Source organism: Aythya marila (genome assembly GCF_965140915.1).
Source record: "Aythya marila genome assembly, chromosome: 21".
NCBI classification, from domain to species: domain Eukaryota; kingdom Metazoa; phylum Chordata; class Aves; order Anseriformes; family Anatidae; genus Aythya; species Aythya marila.
The window spans coordinates 4,378,304-4,396,976 of NC_139062.1; the positions used below are offsets into that span (position 1 = coordinate 4,378,304).

The 18,673-nt window shown below is 37.7% G+C and overlaps 1 protein-coding gene across 3 annotated transcripts in view; it reads left to right on the top strand.

The window, feature by feature from the left end:
- UBE4B (ubiquitination factor E4B) overlaps nucleotides 1-18,377 on the top strand; it is a 38,941-nt gene extending 20,564 nt beyond the window's left edge. For all 3 annotated transcript variants that reach the window (XM_082777030.1, XM_082777031.1, XM_082777032.1), the window contains 19 exons: nucleotides 49-163; nucleotides 1,541-1,624; nucleotides 3,090-3,146; nucleotides 3,512-3,628; nucleotides 3,714-3,812; nucleotides 4,277-4,390; nucleotides 5,327-5,525; nucleotides 5,762-5,900; nucleotides 7,705-7,804; nucleotides 8,552-8,679; nucleotides 9,062-9,160; nucleotides 10,000-10,235; nucleotides 10,825-10,951; nucleotides 11,239-11,383; nucleotides 12,457-12,591; nucleotides 12,970-13,161; nucleotides 16,051-16,225; nucleotides 16,717-16,863; nucleotides 17,278-18,377. In XM_082777030.1, coding sequence (XP_082633156.1) covers nucleotides 49-163; nucleotides 1,541-1,624; nucleotides 3,090-3,146; nucleotides 3,512-3,628; nucleotides 3,714-3,812; nucleotides 4,277-4,390; nucleotides 5,327-5,525; nucleotides 5,762-5,900; nucleotides 7,705-7,804; nucleotides 8,552-8,679; nucleotides 9,062-9,160; nucleotides 10,000-10,235; nucleotides 10,825-10,951; nucleotides 11,239-11,383; nucleotides 12,457-12,591; nucleotides 12,970-13,161; nucleotides 16,051-16,225; nucleotides 16,717-16,863; nucleotides 17,278-17,339 — 2,470 coding nt within the window. In that variant the 3' untranslated portion in view covers nucleotides 17,340-18,377. The remainder of the gene's footprint in view (nucleotides 1-48; nucleotides 164-1,540; nucleotides 1,625-3,089; nucleotides 3,147-3,511; nucleotides 3,629-3,713; nucleotides 3,813-4,276; nucleotides 4,391-5,326; nucleotides 5,526-5,761; nucleotides 5,901-7,704; nucleotides 7,805-8,551; nucleotides 8,680-9,061; nucleotides 9,161-9,999; nucleotides 10,236-10,824; nucleotides 10,952-11,238; nucleotides 11,384-12,456; nucleotides 12,592-12,969; nucleotides 13,162-16,050; nucleotides 16,226-16,716; nucleotides 16,864-17,277) is intronic.
- Nucleotides 18,378-18,673: the final 296 nt, after the last annotated feature.

Below are 18,673 nucleotides of genomic sequence, written 5' to 3' on the forward strand. Positions count from 1 at the left end.
TTTTCTGCTAGTAATCAATAGTTTTGGATTTCTTTCACATAAATAAAGGTCATTGCAGCAGCAGTCTTTGCTGGTACCCTATATGCTGTGTAGGAATCTCCCATTTGGTTTCATCCAAGAATTGGTGAGAACAACTTATCAGGATGAAGAGGTGTTCAAACAGGTAAGGCATAGGTTAAAAAAATAAAAATAAAAATAATTGTAGGATTTTCATATCCAAGAAATGCAAAACTTTATTCTGCATGTCATAGTTCTGTACCTATTACTTCCAGGGCTAGCAAACTGTTAAACAAAAAGGGTTTGTAACTCTTATGATTTTGTGAAGAAAACCAACTTACTTGGTGATTCTCATTATTAAACGTGTCTTTTAAACAGTGCGCATTTATGAAATATTGAAGTATTCTACTCGGAATATGTCTGTATTACTGATCTACATTACAGGATTGATTTTGTTTTCATCCATCTGTATTTCTATGCAAAATGTCTTAATGTGTATCTAAGATAGGAAAAAAATATAATTATATGTATTAAAGAAGATTGCTATTTTGCTATTTTTACTGTTCTTTGTAACTGTAATGGCTTATAATTAAGATCCTAAGAACACCTTGCAAATCCTAGTTCATGAAGTCTATATTTTATGGAGGAGATAACTGAAAAACATTAGCTTATCCTGTGTGTCAGAGTAGTTCACTGAGATGTCACTTCCTCTTTCATAACAGTCTGTGATTACTGCTTATTACCTTTACTCCTACCTCAGTTCAAGTTTACCAGCACAAAAACAACTTACATTCATGACATGTAAAAATTAAAGCTATATGATTTCCCCAACCGTATAGGCAAATAAATTGTTATCAGGTTGGCTATCAAGTTGTTGGAGACCTCCACAGTCCTTGTGCTCGTGTGTGTTTAACAAACACTTGTACACAAGCACGCCGTGTTTCCAGTGATCTTGTATGAAGTGTGTGCTTCCCCTTGTGGTTTCCACGTGCAGAGAAGTTAATGGAATAACAGCTGATACTGTCGGCATGCTAACATGACTGTTTTTCAGATTCAGCTTACATCTGCTAGCTTTATATTTAAATCTAGATGTTTCTGGGGATGTTTAGTTTCTAAAGTAGAAACAAGTTAGAAAGTGAACAGGAAAGATATGTACAAGTGCTTGGAAAGAAGTTTGCATGGGTAAGCTGTTATGCCCAGGCATGAAGTCAGTATATCATTTATGCTACATCAGATCACAGAGAAGATTCAGACCAGATAACTTTCTCAGCATGTAACAAAAAATGCCATTTATGGATCTTATTTCAGAGCTTTGAGCAAAACAATTGGCTGAAAGCTGTTGTGTTTTCTTTAAGCGTTGATACTCTTGTGCATTCAGACATTGAAATGTTCCCTGACATAAGTGATGGAAATCTGGAGAGAAGATCTCAATTTTTCTGTAGTGTAACTTTCAGTAGTTGATGAAGAATGAGCAGGCATTTCATGCTGTGTCATTTGATTGCTTTCTATTCTTGAGGAAAGTAATCTATTTCTGTTTTTACAGATCTTTATCCCCATCTTACAAGGCCTGGCTCTAGCTTCCAAAGAGTGCTCCCTTGATAGTGACAATTTTAAATACCCCCTTATGGTAAGGACTGTACATTTCTAGAAGATTTTTTTCATTGTGATTATTAATAAACTTAAGGAAATTCTATACAAGATAATGTACTTCAACATTCTGGGGCCTCCTTTGGTTAATGGGTTAATATTAAACTTGATACTGAAAGCTTAATGTGATATGAGATGTTGTAAAGCCAGTGATATCTCAAATGTAAGGTACAGCAGACTTGGTATAGTGGGCTATTCAAATATTTGTATTAATTGCTTTATATAAAACAAATGTATGGACTTCATCATGCGTACTTGTAAAATACTGTGGATGCTGAGTTCTTCCAAATTTAAGTCTGGGAAGCAAGGACTGATATTCATAACCGTGTTTGTTGGTCTCACGTGGGTATGTAGTAAATTAAAATCTATTGCGTTAACACCAAAATTATGAGTTGATGGCTGTGTACTGTAGGAAAATGTTGTAATGTTCCTTGTCTGAAAAGTTTTTTTTTAAAGTGTGTATTTTAGTCCCTCGATCTGCTTCCCTCCTGCTGCTTTTATTGACAAAACAAAAAAATCTTTTGAACAGCATGCATGGTCACAAAAGAGCGAGCTAAATTCTTGACTAAACTGAGCATTGTCAGCTAGCACCTTCGGATCTTAAGATCTTCAGTGCATCGTGCCAATAAAGGCAGTCCTTCATATCTCGAGTTTGATTTGTAACTCCGGAAATTAGTTGGACGGGGGTGTGTGCTGCAAATCAACTCCCCCACATGTTAAATTGCAAACTGTTACAAATTTGGTTGTCAGGTACAGTAAGGGCTATTTGAAAATGATACTCCATTTTGGTCATATTTAGTGGGCACAGCGAGCATGAAAAAGAAGGAATATAGTTACTAACTGCAGTGTAATTGAAGTATGAGAACCTATAATACAGGAGAAACAGGATACCTGAAAGCCTACAGTATTTTTGTGTTTTCAAAATTGTCTGTTATAACTGCTTTCTTTTTTCTGTGCTGCAGTTGAAAGTGAGTTAGAGATCTGGGATAGGATTCTTTGTTTCTGGCTACTGTGTTCATCTGACATTTTTCCACTCTGACTCAAAAGACAAAGGCCTTGGTGTATGTATAGTACAATTGCTCTATTTATTATTGTTAATGACTTTTATGTGGCAGTTCAGGCGCCCAGCAAAGCTATTGTTATTTTCTGAACAAGCAAATAATTTGCACAGCTAATTTTTGAAATAAGTGCAATATTTTATTATCTGGTGAGATGTTAGCTTTTTTGAGGCAGATGGAAACTTTTTGGAACAGATGTAAGAACTAAAATGGGAGCAGGGTGTGCTCTAGCTTTTTTTTTTTTTTTTTTTTTGTCCTCTTTCCCACTGATTAAGGGAAAAAGGTTTGGCTCTTTTTTCAGCAGTTTACTATGTTTATCTTGTTATTTGCAGAAAGGTTACTTAAGAATTACACACACAAGTAATTTTTCTTGTATTTTCCTTACAGGCACTATGTGAACTTTGTGAAATCAAGTTTGGGAAAACACACCCCATGTGCAGTTTGGTAAGTGTATCCAGGCTGATTTTCAAGTTAAATGAATCATGCAACTTATTTGTTGGCTGATACAATCTACATTTATAACCTTCCTTAGAACTCTATAAAGAGGGACTAATGTAAAATCTCATGCTAACTAATAGTTCACTTTAAACTCATAAAGGGAGTCCTTTTCCCTGAGAATTTAGAAGAACTAGAGCAAAGTTGCTTAGATTTCTGAAATGCTGAGGAGAATTCCCATTTACCGGACAGTATGACTGAATTTTGAAGAATCAAGGGTGTGTGGTGAAACACTGAATAGTGACAGTGCAGATAAAGGAGTATGGTTGACGTGGCAACTTTATGGTAAACTTGCTGTTTATCTGATTTTCTAGGTTGTCTCTTTACCCTTGTGGCTGCCTAAATCATTAAGCACAGGTGCGGGAAGAGAACTGCAAAGACTTTCCTATCTTGGAGCCTTCTTCAGTCTCTCTGTCTTTGCTGAAGATGATGTAAGTGTTACAGAAGGATGTTGACAGTAGTATGTTTTATTTTCAATATGTTTAATATGTTTGCCAATGTTCATTCCACTTTCAGAACAAAGTAGTTGAAAAGTACTTCTCAGGGCCTGCCATCACGCTTGAAAACACCCGGGTTGTTAGCCAATCCTTGCAACATTACCTGGAATTAGCAAGGGTAAGTATCCTTGTGTGTAAACAACTGCAAAAATATTGTGGTTTTGGAGGGGAGAGTTTACATAGATGAAAAATATAATATAAAAGAAAAAAAGTCTCGTTGGTGTTAACAAGAAATCTGCTAGGATATGGTCGAAGGGAATTAAGAAAAGTTGATGAGCACTACAACCCTTTTTCTAAGGCTGTAAGCCAATTCAGAAAGTATTAGAACAATTAGGATGAGTAAAAAAAAATTAATAAAAAAAATTACCTTCTGTATTAGATCTGTGTTGTGCTCGTCTTCCATATGCATCCTTTCTGTAACTAATGTTGTAATTAATGTGTCCATATAATCCTAACAAATAGGATCACAGCAATAGTTGTAGTGAGCGGAATTTGTAGAACATAAAAATATGGAGCAATGGATAGTGGGAATACAACGTTGAAAAGTCTGTGCAACCTGACACTGTTTATTTGAAATTCCAGCAAGAACTGTTCAAGATTTTACATAGTATTTTACTGAATGGTGAAACTCGAGAAGCAGCTCTCAGTTACATGGCAGCCATTGTCAATGCCAACATGAAGAAGGCACAAATGCAGGTAAATAAAGGAAAAGCTTTTCCTGTGACTTATAGATCTAGCACTAGATGCCTGGTGCAGTGGTGGTTCTTGAATGGAAAACTAAAGAACTGTGATCTTGTACTACAGCAGGCAAAAAGCTGTGTCATCAATCCCTTTCAGTACATTTCCCATTTCTGAAATAATTCTGTTCTATGTACTTGATCAACTTGTGTTATTTCCTCCCTTGGGACTGATGTGTCACTTCATTAACAAGGATTCTGCTTTATAGCTCTCCCCTCACCCCTCAAAACAAACATACATCAGTCTGAGGGTTTTCTTCCAGCTGGCTGTGTTTAAAACCCCTTTTTCCCCAGCTGATAAGTTGCTGAGCTTTGCTTGTGTGGTCCCGTAAAAAGAGTAATGCAGATATGAGCTGGTGTGGTTCCAATGAAGGACCAGGGCGTTATTTTGTCATTGTTTAAAGTAGTGCACTCATTTCTTATGCGTGAACAACTGAAGTTTGAATCACTGTTGTCTTCAACTCCGATTTCAAAAGCAAACGTTTGGATCCATCACTGTATTTCTGTGAAATTCCAATGAAGAACAGAAACTTTATATTTAGGATAGGAGTTATAAATTGGAGCTCAGCAACTATTTGAAACAGCTGTTGCTGACTACCTGTAGCAAACCATTCTTGAAAGAAATGCTTGCAAATCCTTTTCATTTTTTCTACTACTTCTGTTTGTTTAACGTTACTGAGAATGCCTGTTTGAACATGAACCATGGAGAAAGAAAAAGACAATATATGTTAGTAAATGATCTTCCAGTTCTCAGGAAGGCTTTACATATCCATGTTCTTACTCACTTCTCCCTTTTCTTGAACTGATATACTTTATGTTGACTACTATTAAAGCATCAGAAAAGTCTCTTGTATTTCTAAACTTAGGTTTTGAATCGTTTCCTTTTACTCTACAGACAGATGATCGTTTGGTATCTACAGATGGTTTCATGCTCAACTTCCTATGGGTACTGCAGCAACTAAGTACGAAGATAAAGCTGGAAACGGTTGATCCCATGTACATATTTCATCCCAGGTGTCGTATTGACCTCCCAACAGATGAGACAAGAGTGAAAGCAACAATGGAGGATGTTGCAGCCTGGATTGCTGAGCTTTGTGAGTGCTTTGAGTATATTTTGAACATTAACTCTGCCTTGTATTTTTGCTGTTGGAGGCACATGGAAGTGCTTGATTCTAGCAGATAGTTCCCTTATTCCTAAATGTATTTTTTTCTTGATGCTGTCTGCTCTTACTTGATGTAAAGAAAGATGAGTCTAAGGTCTCACCCCTACATAAGGCACAGCCCATTTGTTAACTTCTTCACTGACCCTGCTTTTTTGTTTGTTTTCTAGACAGGGATCCCTCTCCATTTTCTGAGCCGAAATTTCCAACAGAATGTTTCTTCTTAACCCTGCATGCCCATCATCTCTCCATCCTGCCAAGCTGCCGTCGGTACATACGTAGGCTGCGGGCCATCAGGGAACTCAACAGGTTAGAAGCTGTTAATTATGTAGTATGTCCCCTGCTGTTCTACTGATGTCTTGTTTTCGGCATGATGGCAAGTTCTACAAACCTAATGGAAATAAGAACACTCAACAATGGCTTTACTCAAATTGTCAGAGGTCATCTGTAACCATTTGTTAATCTGATGCTTCTGGCAGTTAAGGATTTTGCTTACATTTAGGGACTGTGGCTTGCATCAGGAATGCAAGTAATAATGGGAGGGAAGATATTATTTACACAAGGCAGCTCAAATTGGTGAGAAGACCATTCCATTTAAAAGAGGATTGGATTGATCTTCAGAGCATGTTAGATTCCATGACATTACTAAACACTATTTATCATAACTTAATATGGTGTGTGGTTGATGGTGTGTGGATGTCAGTGTCTTGGGCTCTTTGGCATAGCCATAGGCTAGCATGTAAGTTTACATGTCTGATAAATAGAAGTCGTGCAGATGACTTACAGTTTCAGAAACAGCACACCATTAGCAGTGCTTGCGCTGTTTTGTGTTTCACAGAAGATACTTGCCTTGTTCCCTTGGTTTCCAAGGTGGAATAACTAATTGTATTATCTGTAAAAAGGCTTCAACAGTAAACTCTTAGTATTATGGATGTACACGTCTTTCAGCATGTGGTTTACCACTTTAAAAATTATAAATAGAAGTTATGATGTTGACTTGAAGATACTGCTGTTTTCCATTTGTCTTGGCATAAAGCCAAATAGACTTTTATAGTTGCTAAACCTCGAAGAATACTCTGTTAAAATTAGAATGATTTTTTGTATCATCAGTATTTTCCATTGTTTATAATTGCACTCACTGCATTTTGGTAAATGTTCCTTGGCAGTAATACCATGAGTTCATTACAGGATTTTTGGACTGCATTCATAGTGATTTCATTTTTAGCTTTTAAAGCTCATGCAGGCCAAGAACTTGGGAAGCTGCAGAAAACAGAGCAGGAAGGGTCAGTATACTTGAAAGAAAAAAATATTTTCAAATAAACAGACTGAATTATTTGTAAATAAGCTACACATTTGGCTTGAAGAAGAAGGTATTTCTTTTCCTTATTTAGAGTTGTTGAAAACGAGTTGCCTACGCAGCAGTCTCCATGTAGTGCTAGAGTGCATTGAAGAGCTCTTGGCTTTCACTGACTTCAATAGGACCTTAGTGCTCAGCATTTTCCATAAGTTGCCTAGTTGCTTGCAACACCAGACAACGTATTTAATAAAGAAATTAGACTGAGTATTTTTCTGCTGTAGGCAGAGGTTGATGTGGAAAGGAAATTGTGTTTAGAAGGGGGAAGAAAAGGGATTGTATTTATATAGCTCAGTATATTGAGTTTTGTTCTAATCAGCTGCCCTTCTAAAAAGAGGTAAGGCATAGGAGTAAGCAGGATTTGTCAATGTTAATAGTGCATGTGTATAACATGCATTTGAGTTCTTTTTTTTATATAGGGCAGAGTGACAAAGTAGGTAAGGGAAGGGCAGTAATATCAACCATCTTGATTTAATGGCCCTTATGCTGGCAGGGAGACTACAGACTATTCATTTGTCTAACGGGCATGTATGTTGGAGCTAGTGTATATTTGAATGCACACTGTGCAGATGTTACATCTGCATTTACAAAAGCAGTTTATTTTTCTTGTGATTATGGTATCTTCTGTGAAGATAATTGCCATTTTCCTCCACTTTTTTCAGTCTTTCCTCTTTATTTAGCAGTTATGTAGGTTAAATGACTTGCAGATGGCAATAAGTATCCCCTCTGTCATGATAACCAATTATTGCATGTTTGCAGGACTGTTGAAGATCTGAAAAACAATGAAAGTCAATGGAAGGATTCCCCTCTGGCTACTAGGCATCGAGAAATGCTAAAACGCTGCAAGACACAGCTTAAGGTCTGTAAGTGGTTTGGATCACAACAAAATGCCTTTGTCAAACCATCTGTATGTTTATTTTGTCCTAGTGCTTAAATACAAATTCACAGTAATGATTCAAAAGCCCCACTTCCAAGAAACTATGAACCATGTGAGCATGTTAAAGCTTATTTTGAGTGTACTAAGTGGTGGTCATGACACAGTATCAAGTGAATTGTGACTTGAAAATTTGAAGTAATTCCAAAATGAACTTAGCCAATATTCCTGAGAAAGAAGAAAATACTGTTTTTGTTGGAGAGAGAACATCAAAGGGACTGTGATTTGATCAGGGGTAGTTGTGCACAGTTCATGCCCAAGGGGGAGACAGAACTCTCAAGTCCCTCATCTCAAGTAGAATTCTTGGAAAGGTGAATACACTGGGGGTCCTCTTATGGAGGTGTCTGTTCTCCTTAGGTCTTCCTCGTATAAGGTGATAAAAATTTCCTGAGCTGTATGAGCAAGATGACTTCAATTGCACATTTTCCCAGTTTGACACCTCTGTTACTTCTTTTTGTTCCCTTAGAGCTAGTAAAAGGCTCTGTCCATGCCTGCATTATGTGCTTTTTGTGTTAAGTTGAGGTTTAAGTGCCCTGTTTTAAGTGCATATTTTAAGAAGAGACCTTTGTACAATTGTCATAATTCACATACACATTGATTTAGCTTTAGGTCTGGTCTTCCTTTCCTATTATGTTGTCTTGCTGGAATAGTTTTTGTTTGTATCTTCTGCAGAAACTGGTGAGGTGCAAGGCTTGTGCAGATGCTGGTTTGCTGGATGAGAACTTCCTCAGGAGATGTCTGAATTTCTATGGCATGGTTATTCAGCTGATGCTTCGCATTCTTGACCCCGCCTATCCCAAGTAAGTTCCAGGATTATCTGTGTAAATTTTATTTGGTATTTCAGATCATGGTAGGCTGTTTACTGAATTTAGCTGTTCTAGTATTTTTTACAATATCTACCTACGTTTCTATGTAAAAGTTACTTTAATTTTTATCAGTGACATATGTTCTTGCATGGAATATGTGTCTTATTCATAGTTTAAGGTTTGGTTGGAGGGCATGGGGTAGATGGGAAGCAACCCTCAGGTGTGGTTAGTAGATCTGAAGCATAGATCTTAGAAAAGTTAATGTTAAATCTTTTGTAAAGTGTTCCCATAGGTGAATTCTGTAAAAGAACTCAGGACATGTGCTACTTAACCCCGATATTTCATTGTCCTTTTTGTTGCATCTTTCATTCTACAGCATAAAGCTGCCTTTAACTCCTGAAGTTCCGAAAGTATTTGCAGCACTGCCTGAGTTTTATGTGGAAGATGTTGCTGAATTTTTATTTTTTATTGTACAGTAAGTAAAAGTGATTTCTGAAAATTTGTACTGCCCTTTACCCCTGTAACAGGTGGTGTGCACACAAATTGAGGGTGTGAAAATAGTTTGCTAGTTTTTCTGTATTTATTAGAGTTACGTACTTCGGAGCTTGACACCTTTTAATTTCACATTAGGGTTAATCATCACTAGAATAATACCTAAAAGAAAAAATCATGGCTTAAGTATAAAATCCCCTCTATTATAGCTTTGATAGGATGAAATTTATTTGTATAGTTTTAGCAGTTAGGACAGGTGTGAATGCTGTTTGGGTGTAATTCTGAAGTTGGTTACTTTCTTCCTGAAGACATGCCTTCAAATTCAGACTTTGCTGTTGTGTATGAGGAGCAGGTGAATGGTTGTTTTTCCTTTTCTGAGGTGCTGTTACAGCAAATTTGCTATGAAGCTCTACTATGATACACAGCAAAAGAATATGACACTGTTTCAGAAAATGCTTGGAATCAGGCCAAAATTCAGCTGCCCGTGAACAGCTGGCAAGACCTCTTGGAAGAGTAATAATTTATTTTTTGTAGAGAGGCAGATATTACATTAAAATGAGTTAAGGTCTTCCTATTTCTAATAAGACCATGAAATCACAGACTGGGTCGGATTGGAAGGGACCTTAAAGATCACATAGTTCCAACCACTGCCTCACCACTCTCTGAGTAAAGAATTTCCTCCTATTATGGGAAGGTGAGAGATATGAGTTCAGAGATATCTGAACTTTGTGTGTGTGTATATATATATATAATATAAAATTTTGTGTTTGTAATACAGGGTTGGGATTTCTCATTTTATTTTCCTCCTCTCCATCTTTTCAGATATGCTCCTCAGGTGCTTTATGAGCCCTGTACTCAGGACATAGTCATGTTCCTTGTTGTGATGCTGTGCAACCAGAACTACATCCGAAATCCTTATTTAGTAGCCAAGCTGGTGGAAGTGATGTTCATGACAAATCCAGCTGTTCAGCCCCGGACCCAGAAATTCTTTGAAATGATCGAGAATCATCCTCTCTCCACTAAATTGTTGGTCCCCTCCTTGATGAAGTTTTACACAGGTAAGCGCTTCATCTGTAGTTCTGTGACTGCACAGTAAGCAATGAGTATTATAGGACAAAAGTCTGTGTTGACTCTTATGATCTTTCAAAAAACAAACAAAACACAAGAAATTCAGGGTAGATCTTGGAAAGACAAGGCTTTGCTGCTCAGGAATCAGGTGAAACTAGCATTAGGAGGAACCTTAAGAATTCTAGTCTTTCCACAGCTGCTGTCCTGTAAATTTATATGCTTCTCGGTGTCCTTGCGCTCATGGAACTATTTTTACTGTAATGTTTCCAGTGCCTTTTTAGCATTGAAATTTAGGTACGTAGGACAAAGAGTAGAATTGAATACAGCAGAAAGTGTGTTTTCTGAGGCTTTTCTTCAGGAATGAGGTCGGTTCTGGATTAGATAATGGACAGTGCTCCTTTAAGTAGGGATTATGATGGAGATTTCTGAATGGGAACTGAATTTAATCTCTTAAAGCTTGGTGCTTGAAGGTCATCACATGGGAGACAGTAGGAAATGATTGTTATTATTAGAGAGATGTAGGGGATCCCAGTGGGAAGGAGTTTTGATTTCAGTGCTGGGATCTGATTTCTCTTTCAGATGTTGAACATACTGGAGCAACTAGTGAGTTCTACGACAAGTTTACAATCCGCTACCACATCAGCACCATTTTCAAAAGCCTCTGGCAGAATATAGCTCACCATGGTACATTTATGGAAGAGTTCAAGTGAGTAAGAAATTGTCTATGATGCTGCTTACTGTCATGCAATCTGCTGAGGAGGCCATTACCATTGGGAATGGGTGATGCTGCTTTCCATTGTGTTTTTAAATGACAGCCCCTTCCAGTAGAACTGGAGTGTTTCTAAAGCTGAGCTCTGGACATCACAATCAACTTGGCTTGGGGAATGGGGTCATTGTTCAGAATATACAGTGCAGCAGGTGTGTTGCTGGGGTTGCAGTCTGCTCTGCACACCCATCTACTCTGCAGTGATAACTGTGTTTCAATGTTTTCAGCTCTGGGAAGCAGTTTGTTCGCTACATCAACATGCTGATAAATGACACAACTTTCTTGCTGGATGAGAGTCTGGAGTCCCTAAAACGTATCCATGAAGTGCAAGAGGAGATGAAGAATAAAGAACAATGGGACCTGCTGCCCAGGGTGAACAGAGCTGTTTTTCAAAGTGCCCTTTACTTATTTTCAATTTTTCAATACAAGACCATTTTTATTTTTTTTTTTTTTTTAAATAAGGAGCAGCATCAAAGAGCTGCTCATGAAAAGCAGTTTTCAATGCTTTTTCTTGCTGCCAGTATGGCTGTGGTCACTCTGGATGACATTCTGCAAAAAAACATCCTTCTGCATAGTTATGTTGTGGCTGGCAAAGAGTGTGTGACATGGAAATAGTATGAAGTTTTAAATTGCTGTGCCCTTAAAATACTAAATGGAGAAACTAAGACTTTAACCTTCTTGAAGGAGGTTGTGGAAGATGCTCGCCAGTTGAATTGACTTCAAGGGAATAACACTTTTATTTTGTTAATGCATTGATCCTTTGTAGATTTGGTATAGACAATTAGAGTACTGAACCTCAGATCTTAGCCTGATTTGACAATAATTGTGTTAACCCACCAATGTCAGGTATTTCTGTTTTAAGGTTATCAATTTTAAGAAAGTCTGAAAAGTTACAAAGATCTTGTTTTTTAAGTCTTGTTTTATTAATTCTGGTTTGCTCTTCTGAAGCCTTTGTTCCTGTTTATGCTAGCAAGGCAAAGCTATTACTGTGGTCACAAAATGATCTGGTCTGTAATCTGCAGATTGTTCCAGTGTAACTTGCGGTACTAATGTTGGTACATAAATTAAGAAAACCTCTCTTGACTCTCAGATTCCAGGCTGATTTTAAGTATTGGCATTTGGATGGAAAGGAAACAACTCAGTTTTGTAGTTGTGAGGAGCAATGATGTAAGCAGACTCACTAAACTTGGAGTCTTGTGATACCATTTGTGTTCACTTTTACTTTTGCAGAATTCTGGAAAATTAGTGCAGATTTCTGTTTAGTAATAGATAGTAAAAGTGAGCTGCGTCTTCAGTTAAAAATGTATCATGGATTTGGATTGCAGTCTGTTCTTTCTCCTTCCTAGATCATGTTAGCTTTGTGGCTGTTCAGGTTTTTTGATTGGTAATATGGAAGGAAATTCGGTGGATGTAACCTTTTTAACCACTCAATATTTATTTTCTAGGATCAGCAGCAGGCTCGGCAGTCACAGCTTGCTCAGGATGAGCGTGTCTCTCGTTCATATCTCGCTCTGGCAACAGAAACTGTTGATATGTTCCATATCCTTACCAAGCAGGTTCAAAAGCCTTTTCTCAGACCTGTAAGTCCTGCTCAGTTCACTTAGTTTCTACCTTCTCTTAATATCTCTGCTATTGGATAATGTTCTGGAAATGTTTGGTGGCCCTTTGTCTCCCTTCACCTCACTTTTTTCCAACTGCATTGAAATCTAATTGCTCTCGAGGTTATTTGATGTTAAGAGCATTACTTGAGTCTCTGAGATGTTGTGATCCTTCTAGACAGAAGCTGTTTACGTTCCATTTTTTTATGGAAAGCATATATAAAGAGAAGATTGTTCCTGCAAGCTGACAAAATAATTGTATTGGTTAATAATTTCTGATCTTGTTGTATGCAAATCTAATGATAATCTGCTTTATCTCTGCCTTTGTGCTGTGATCTGTGTTTTACTTTGGTCTTGTAGGAACTTGGACCACGATTGGCTGCTATGTTGAACTTTAACTTGCAGCAACTGTGTGGCCCGAAGTGCCGTGACCTAAAAGTTGAAAACCCTGAGAAATATGGGTTTGAACCAAAGAAGCTGTTGGACCAACTGACTGATATTTATCTACAGCTAGATTGTGCTCGTTTTGCTAAAGCAATCGCTGATGATCAGGTGAGCTCAAAAAAGATGAAGGGGAAGAGTGAGTGTTGTGGACAAACAGGACTTCGGAAGATTCTCTTTAAGAGCTTCATTTTATTTGTATGCTGCCACCCAGTTTCCATCGTGTGTTTGCAGTTTTTCTTCCAGAAAATAATTTGTGTTCATATTCTCTCTGTTCTTTGTAGATGTATGTTTTCCAAGCATTTTGTCCCTTGGAGACACACAAACTTCACATACACAGGAAATTTCCCAAGCATTAGTTGTTTATTAGCTACTGCCTCCTTGTAATGTAGTGGAAGTACCTTGTCCTGATTTTGCTAGAGAGAAAAATGAAGTATGCAAGGGTTCTGACTCCCCCTTCTCCTTCCTCATCAAGAAAATGCAAAATAAGCAGAGCTGAGACCAAGAGCCTCTTTTAACAATCCAAAAATCATTCTCTAGACTGTTTCTAAATTGTATTCATTTTACTGAATGTCTGTGTAGTAAACTGACAAAACTGAGCATAAAAGGGACATTTAAGACACCTTTGTACTGCCAATGTGCTTTTCAATGTTAGTCTTTAGACCAGAATGTTAACAGGGTTTTAATTTTTGAGATAGATAAGTTATTAACTCACCTCTCCGTTCTTGTAAAGATGGTATGTTAGTTAAACTAATGATTTGCTTCTGTCCATGCCTATGTTTTATAACACATACTTTTCAAAATCCAGAGGGACAAACAGCATTATCCATGGCTACTTGAAATTCTAGTGGAAGCAGTTTTAAAATACGTAACGCTGTATTTGCATGTCTGGTGAAGCAGAGATAGCAGAGGTGACTCATAATCTTTTTTCTGTAATAATTTAATTTCTGGCAGTAACACTCCTGAGACAGACGGTGAGTGTGTGTGTGTAATGAGCATGCAGGGTATTTTTCATGCTGCTCGGTATATATGAGAGTGAGAACGTTGTCCATCATTCATTCATCAGTGCTAGCTACAGCAAAATGCACAGCAATGACGTAGGGATTAAAAAGAAAGAAGTGCTGGTGTGGGAACTGGAAAAAAGCTTAAATAACAAAGTGGCCCTTCATAAAAACTGGGGGGAGTGACCAGTATCTTGGAAACTGTCAATGACAGGAAAGAAGCAGTAAGAAAATGCCCAAATGGTTAACTGCTACTGGTATTTAAAAATAAAAAAGGTGCTTGATCATGGCAGCATCTCTCAAAAGCATTTTGATACATCCCCCATTTCAAATCCTAGCACGTATTAGCAGGAATTTGGAAACATTTACAAAGCCCTGGGCATGTTGCCATAGTTCTGCTCTCTGTGGACTAGTAAGGAGTTTGGGTGGGCACCGTGTGTCCTAAGTAACGATTGGTATTTCATGGAGTGCGGTAGTGTAGATGGGGGAATTGTGACTGTACTGAATATTTTCAATTTCCCAAAGGAAATAGAAACCTGTGAGACCTACTGTCTTAAGCTCTGTAACTTAACTCAGCCTTGCACTGTGTAAATAATTTTTATTAAAAGAACATTGTCTAGACTACTAAAAGGCTGACACCAAAACACAGCATTGCCAAGTTAAAAGCAAACGGTGTCTTCAGAACATAAGCAGCTTCCAAAAATTCTTGCCTAATGCTTTCTTTACAAGAAAGCAATGTTTGTATCAGTTGAAGCTTTAGGATGCACACTTGGGCCCTGTATGTTGTGCTAGGTTGCTGCATGCTGCCCCAGCTGGCAAGTGGGTATTAGGTGCTTCAAGAAGTTGCCTTACTAGTTTGGCAGATGGGTTGGTTTGGGTGTTAGGAGGAGGTTATCACCTCTTCCGGTATTGCATTGCACACCAACAAACTGCATGGTATCTGTTAGCTTGCAACTCATCAGTTTTGTTGTAAAGCACATTTCAGTAGTCACTAATACCATGGATGGGCTGGACAGTCTTGTACTTCCAGCCATTGTTTCCAAAAGATTTTAAGTCATGGCTTGACTCACAATTTTTTGAAGTATGTGTGCAGAAATCAATGATAACGAGTGAGTCAGCTGTGCTTTTACCAGGATTTGTCATTTCGTTCCTACCACGTGGGAGAAGAACACCAACAGCATCAAGAGGCTTGGGTACACTGCTTCTACTTCATATGGCAGACTGCTCCAGTGTTGTTTTTTTTGTTTTGTTTTGGAGAGGTTAATAAATCATACTCCAAACACTGGAGTTCCACAGAAAACTGCTTTTTCCTTTGAAGTAATCTGTCCAGCACATCATCTTGAGGGAACAGGAGTGGATTTGCTAGTTGAACTTCGATGGCAAAGTGATCATGACATAATCCCTGTAGTACTCCTTGATGTTAAATACTGGAAGCTGGTGCATCAGTCTTATTCTGTTATGGTATTCTCTCATAGCCAGGAGGAACTGGGATGTTAATGATCCTGAAGATCCACAAGAAGTGCTTAGAGGGTATTTTTGCTGGTGTAAACAGCAGTTTCCTTGCTGCCTTCGTGTAGAGTGGTTGGAGATCTGGGGTTCAAAAAAACCTTTTATGCTATATTTTCTGCCAAGACCTGTGAGAAAAAAGAATACAGACAGGAGTGACAAGACAGATGTTTTATCTAAGGAACTGTTCTAATGATTATAGTCAGCCTATCTGAATGCTTCAAACATTTTGATTAGTTGGTATTGTCTTCTCTTTTTTTGTCCTGAATAGTTCTTCAGTAGCGATGACTCTTACAAAAGGATAATTATACCCCAAAGTTGACATTTTTGTGCTAGATAAAGTGTTATGTGCATACTTCTCCATCTGATGTAATGTTGAGGTTTCATTGATCCCTTCTTCTGAAGCTTTAAAAAAAGCATTAAAAGGTCTGTAGAATTTTTGATGGCATATTAGGATACTACAGCTCAGCAAAGTTTTATGCTTTGCTTGTAGAGGTCCTACAGCAAAGAGCTCTTTGAGGAGGTCATATCAAAGATGAGAAAGGCTGGAATCAAGTCAACCATAGCAATAGAAAAATTCAAACTGCTGGCAGAGAAGGTGGAGGAAATTGTTGCCAAGAATGCCCGTGCAGAAATTGATTACAGCGATGCTCCGGATGAATTCAGAGGCAAGTTGGTTTTTCTAAATGCTGAATTGTTAGGCCAAGAGGGATTTGTTTTGTTGTTTTGCTTCTAAATATGAATATATATATTAGTAGAAACTAGGTATTGTTTATGGAGCCTCTCATCCTTCTCCATTTCAATTAAATGACTAAGTAAATGAAAAGAGCCAGAGGGTGTTTCTGTTTGTTTTACCCTGAGATTGCACTGTCCAGTCCTAGCCTTGTCTTTATTACATGTACTTTAAAACAGTAAGGAAAAAAAATAGAAATATGGTGAAAATAACTAATGCTTAGCCTTTATACTGTTTTTCCCTTTCTGAATTGGGGCCGTATCTGTTGTTTATTTAAGCCTGCTGCTACTTTCATCTGTTTTCTGTACCTTCAGCAGCATTCCTGAGTGGGGACTCTGTTTCTGAGTTCTGTGCGGTAGTTTTGTGTGCAGGTTAAAGTTTTATTTATTGTTTCCAATTTGATGATTGTGATAATCGTGTCCTCAGATCCACTCATGGACACTCTGATGACTGATCCCGTGAGGTTGCCATCTGGAACTATTATGGACAGGTCAATCATCCTGAGGCATCTGCTGAACTCCTCCACCGATCCTTTCAATCGTCAGACACTGACAGAAAATATGCTGGAACCAGGTATCCTGGCTTTTAAATTACTCATGGTGCTGTTGATCTGGAGAAGCAATTTGTGTAGTTTCTGTTCCATATACTTTCGGAAGATAGTGTTGATGCCTCAATACGACTACCAGTTGTTTAATCTCAATTTGCACAGAAAAGTTCATTCCTTATTCTCCCCTTTTCTGCAAATAAACTACCCTTGTTTTTGTAACTACAGGGGTAATGAGTATTGTTATAATACGTAAATGAGTAATAAATTTACTGAAATCTGTGCAGAAAATATGTTGACAGAAGAAAATAATAGTAGATAATCCTGATCAGATTTCTAGAAAAGGAATTTCTGTTAGTCACAAGCAGCTTTCTTATAGTAGCATTGCTAAATAACTTAACAGCCAATTTAATTATTTTTTTTTTTCTTCTTTATATTACTAGTGCCAGAACTTAAAGAGCAAATTCAAGCCTGGATGAGAGACAAGCAGAATGCTGACCATTAAAAGTTCCCTTGCAGTGCACGCCAACACCAATGGGAAGATCAGGGCGTGGGCTGTTCTGCTAATAGTGGGGCAGATACACTTTGAAAGTTATTGATGGGATTAGCACGCCCACTGGCACTGACTTGCAGTAGTGACCAGAAGCATGTGGACGAGAAGAAAAGCAGCTTAATTCTTGTACATATATTTAAGTGATAACGATGGTCAATAACATGGAGGACAAATTAGGAAGTTGCTTATGTTACAAAACTGTCCTTCAGTATGTCACGTTTTGGAGTTTTTACAGCTGAATTATTTTAGCAAAGATGAATGGATCAGGGCAGCATCCCTTCAACCTTATTTTTTACAGCCGGATATCCGTTAATTTGATTGTGGTTAGAAACTTGGACATTTTGCTGCTACAGTAACTTTTTCCTCTTTCCCTCCCTTTTTCCTCATCCACCCATCAAACCTGCACTGCTGTCTTTTTTTTTGTAATGCAAAAAAAAAAATCCCTGTGAAGAAACAAAATCATTCCCCTGCCCGCAAAAGAACATATTCTGTGCGATAACTGTGCCTGCAACAAAGTGTTAATCTTGGGATCGTATTTTTATATTATACATATTCGCATATTTGTTTTTTAATTGGTGTTAGAAGAGACGAGGATTTCAAAAAGGCAAAGGTTTGACGCGTGGATTTTACGTTCCGTTATTTGAGATGTCCCTCTGTGTTGATCTAGATGCTCTGGTATTTCTGAGAAGCCTTGAGACAGAAATACATTACAACAGCTGCCAAGAATTAGATGCTTGGGAATACCAGGATTTCAGTGACTTTTTAAAATAATAAAATCCATTCTTTTAACGCTGCAAATATAATATATGCTAAATGACAGTTCTGAGCCATTAGAGCTAGTCCACAGAGATCCTTTTATTCTTGGAGGCTGCAGTTTGGGGCAGGGGTCATTTTTTATGTTGCTTACCAATTTGTATCCATGGCTTGGCCTTACCAAAGCAAAAAGGGTGCAGCAAATGTAGAATTACTTTTCTTTTTTTTTTTTTTTTTTAAGAAAAGAAAATATCCACAAACATTTTTGTATTACTGCCCCCTGCTTATGATACTTGAATTTCCTTTTTAAAAAGGATTTGAAACCACAGTGTTTTAAAATTAAGTCTGTAAAAAAAAGGTTGTTTTTCTTTTATGTTTTTCGCTGTGTCCTCTGTTCAGTTCCTGACTCTTGAACTACAATAAATGATGATACACACTCACACAAAGTGTTTCCTTTGTCTGTCTTTCCTTTCAGTCAGTGAAAGCAGAAAAAATACAAATGATTGGGTGGCTTTTTTCACTTCTGCTGATAG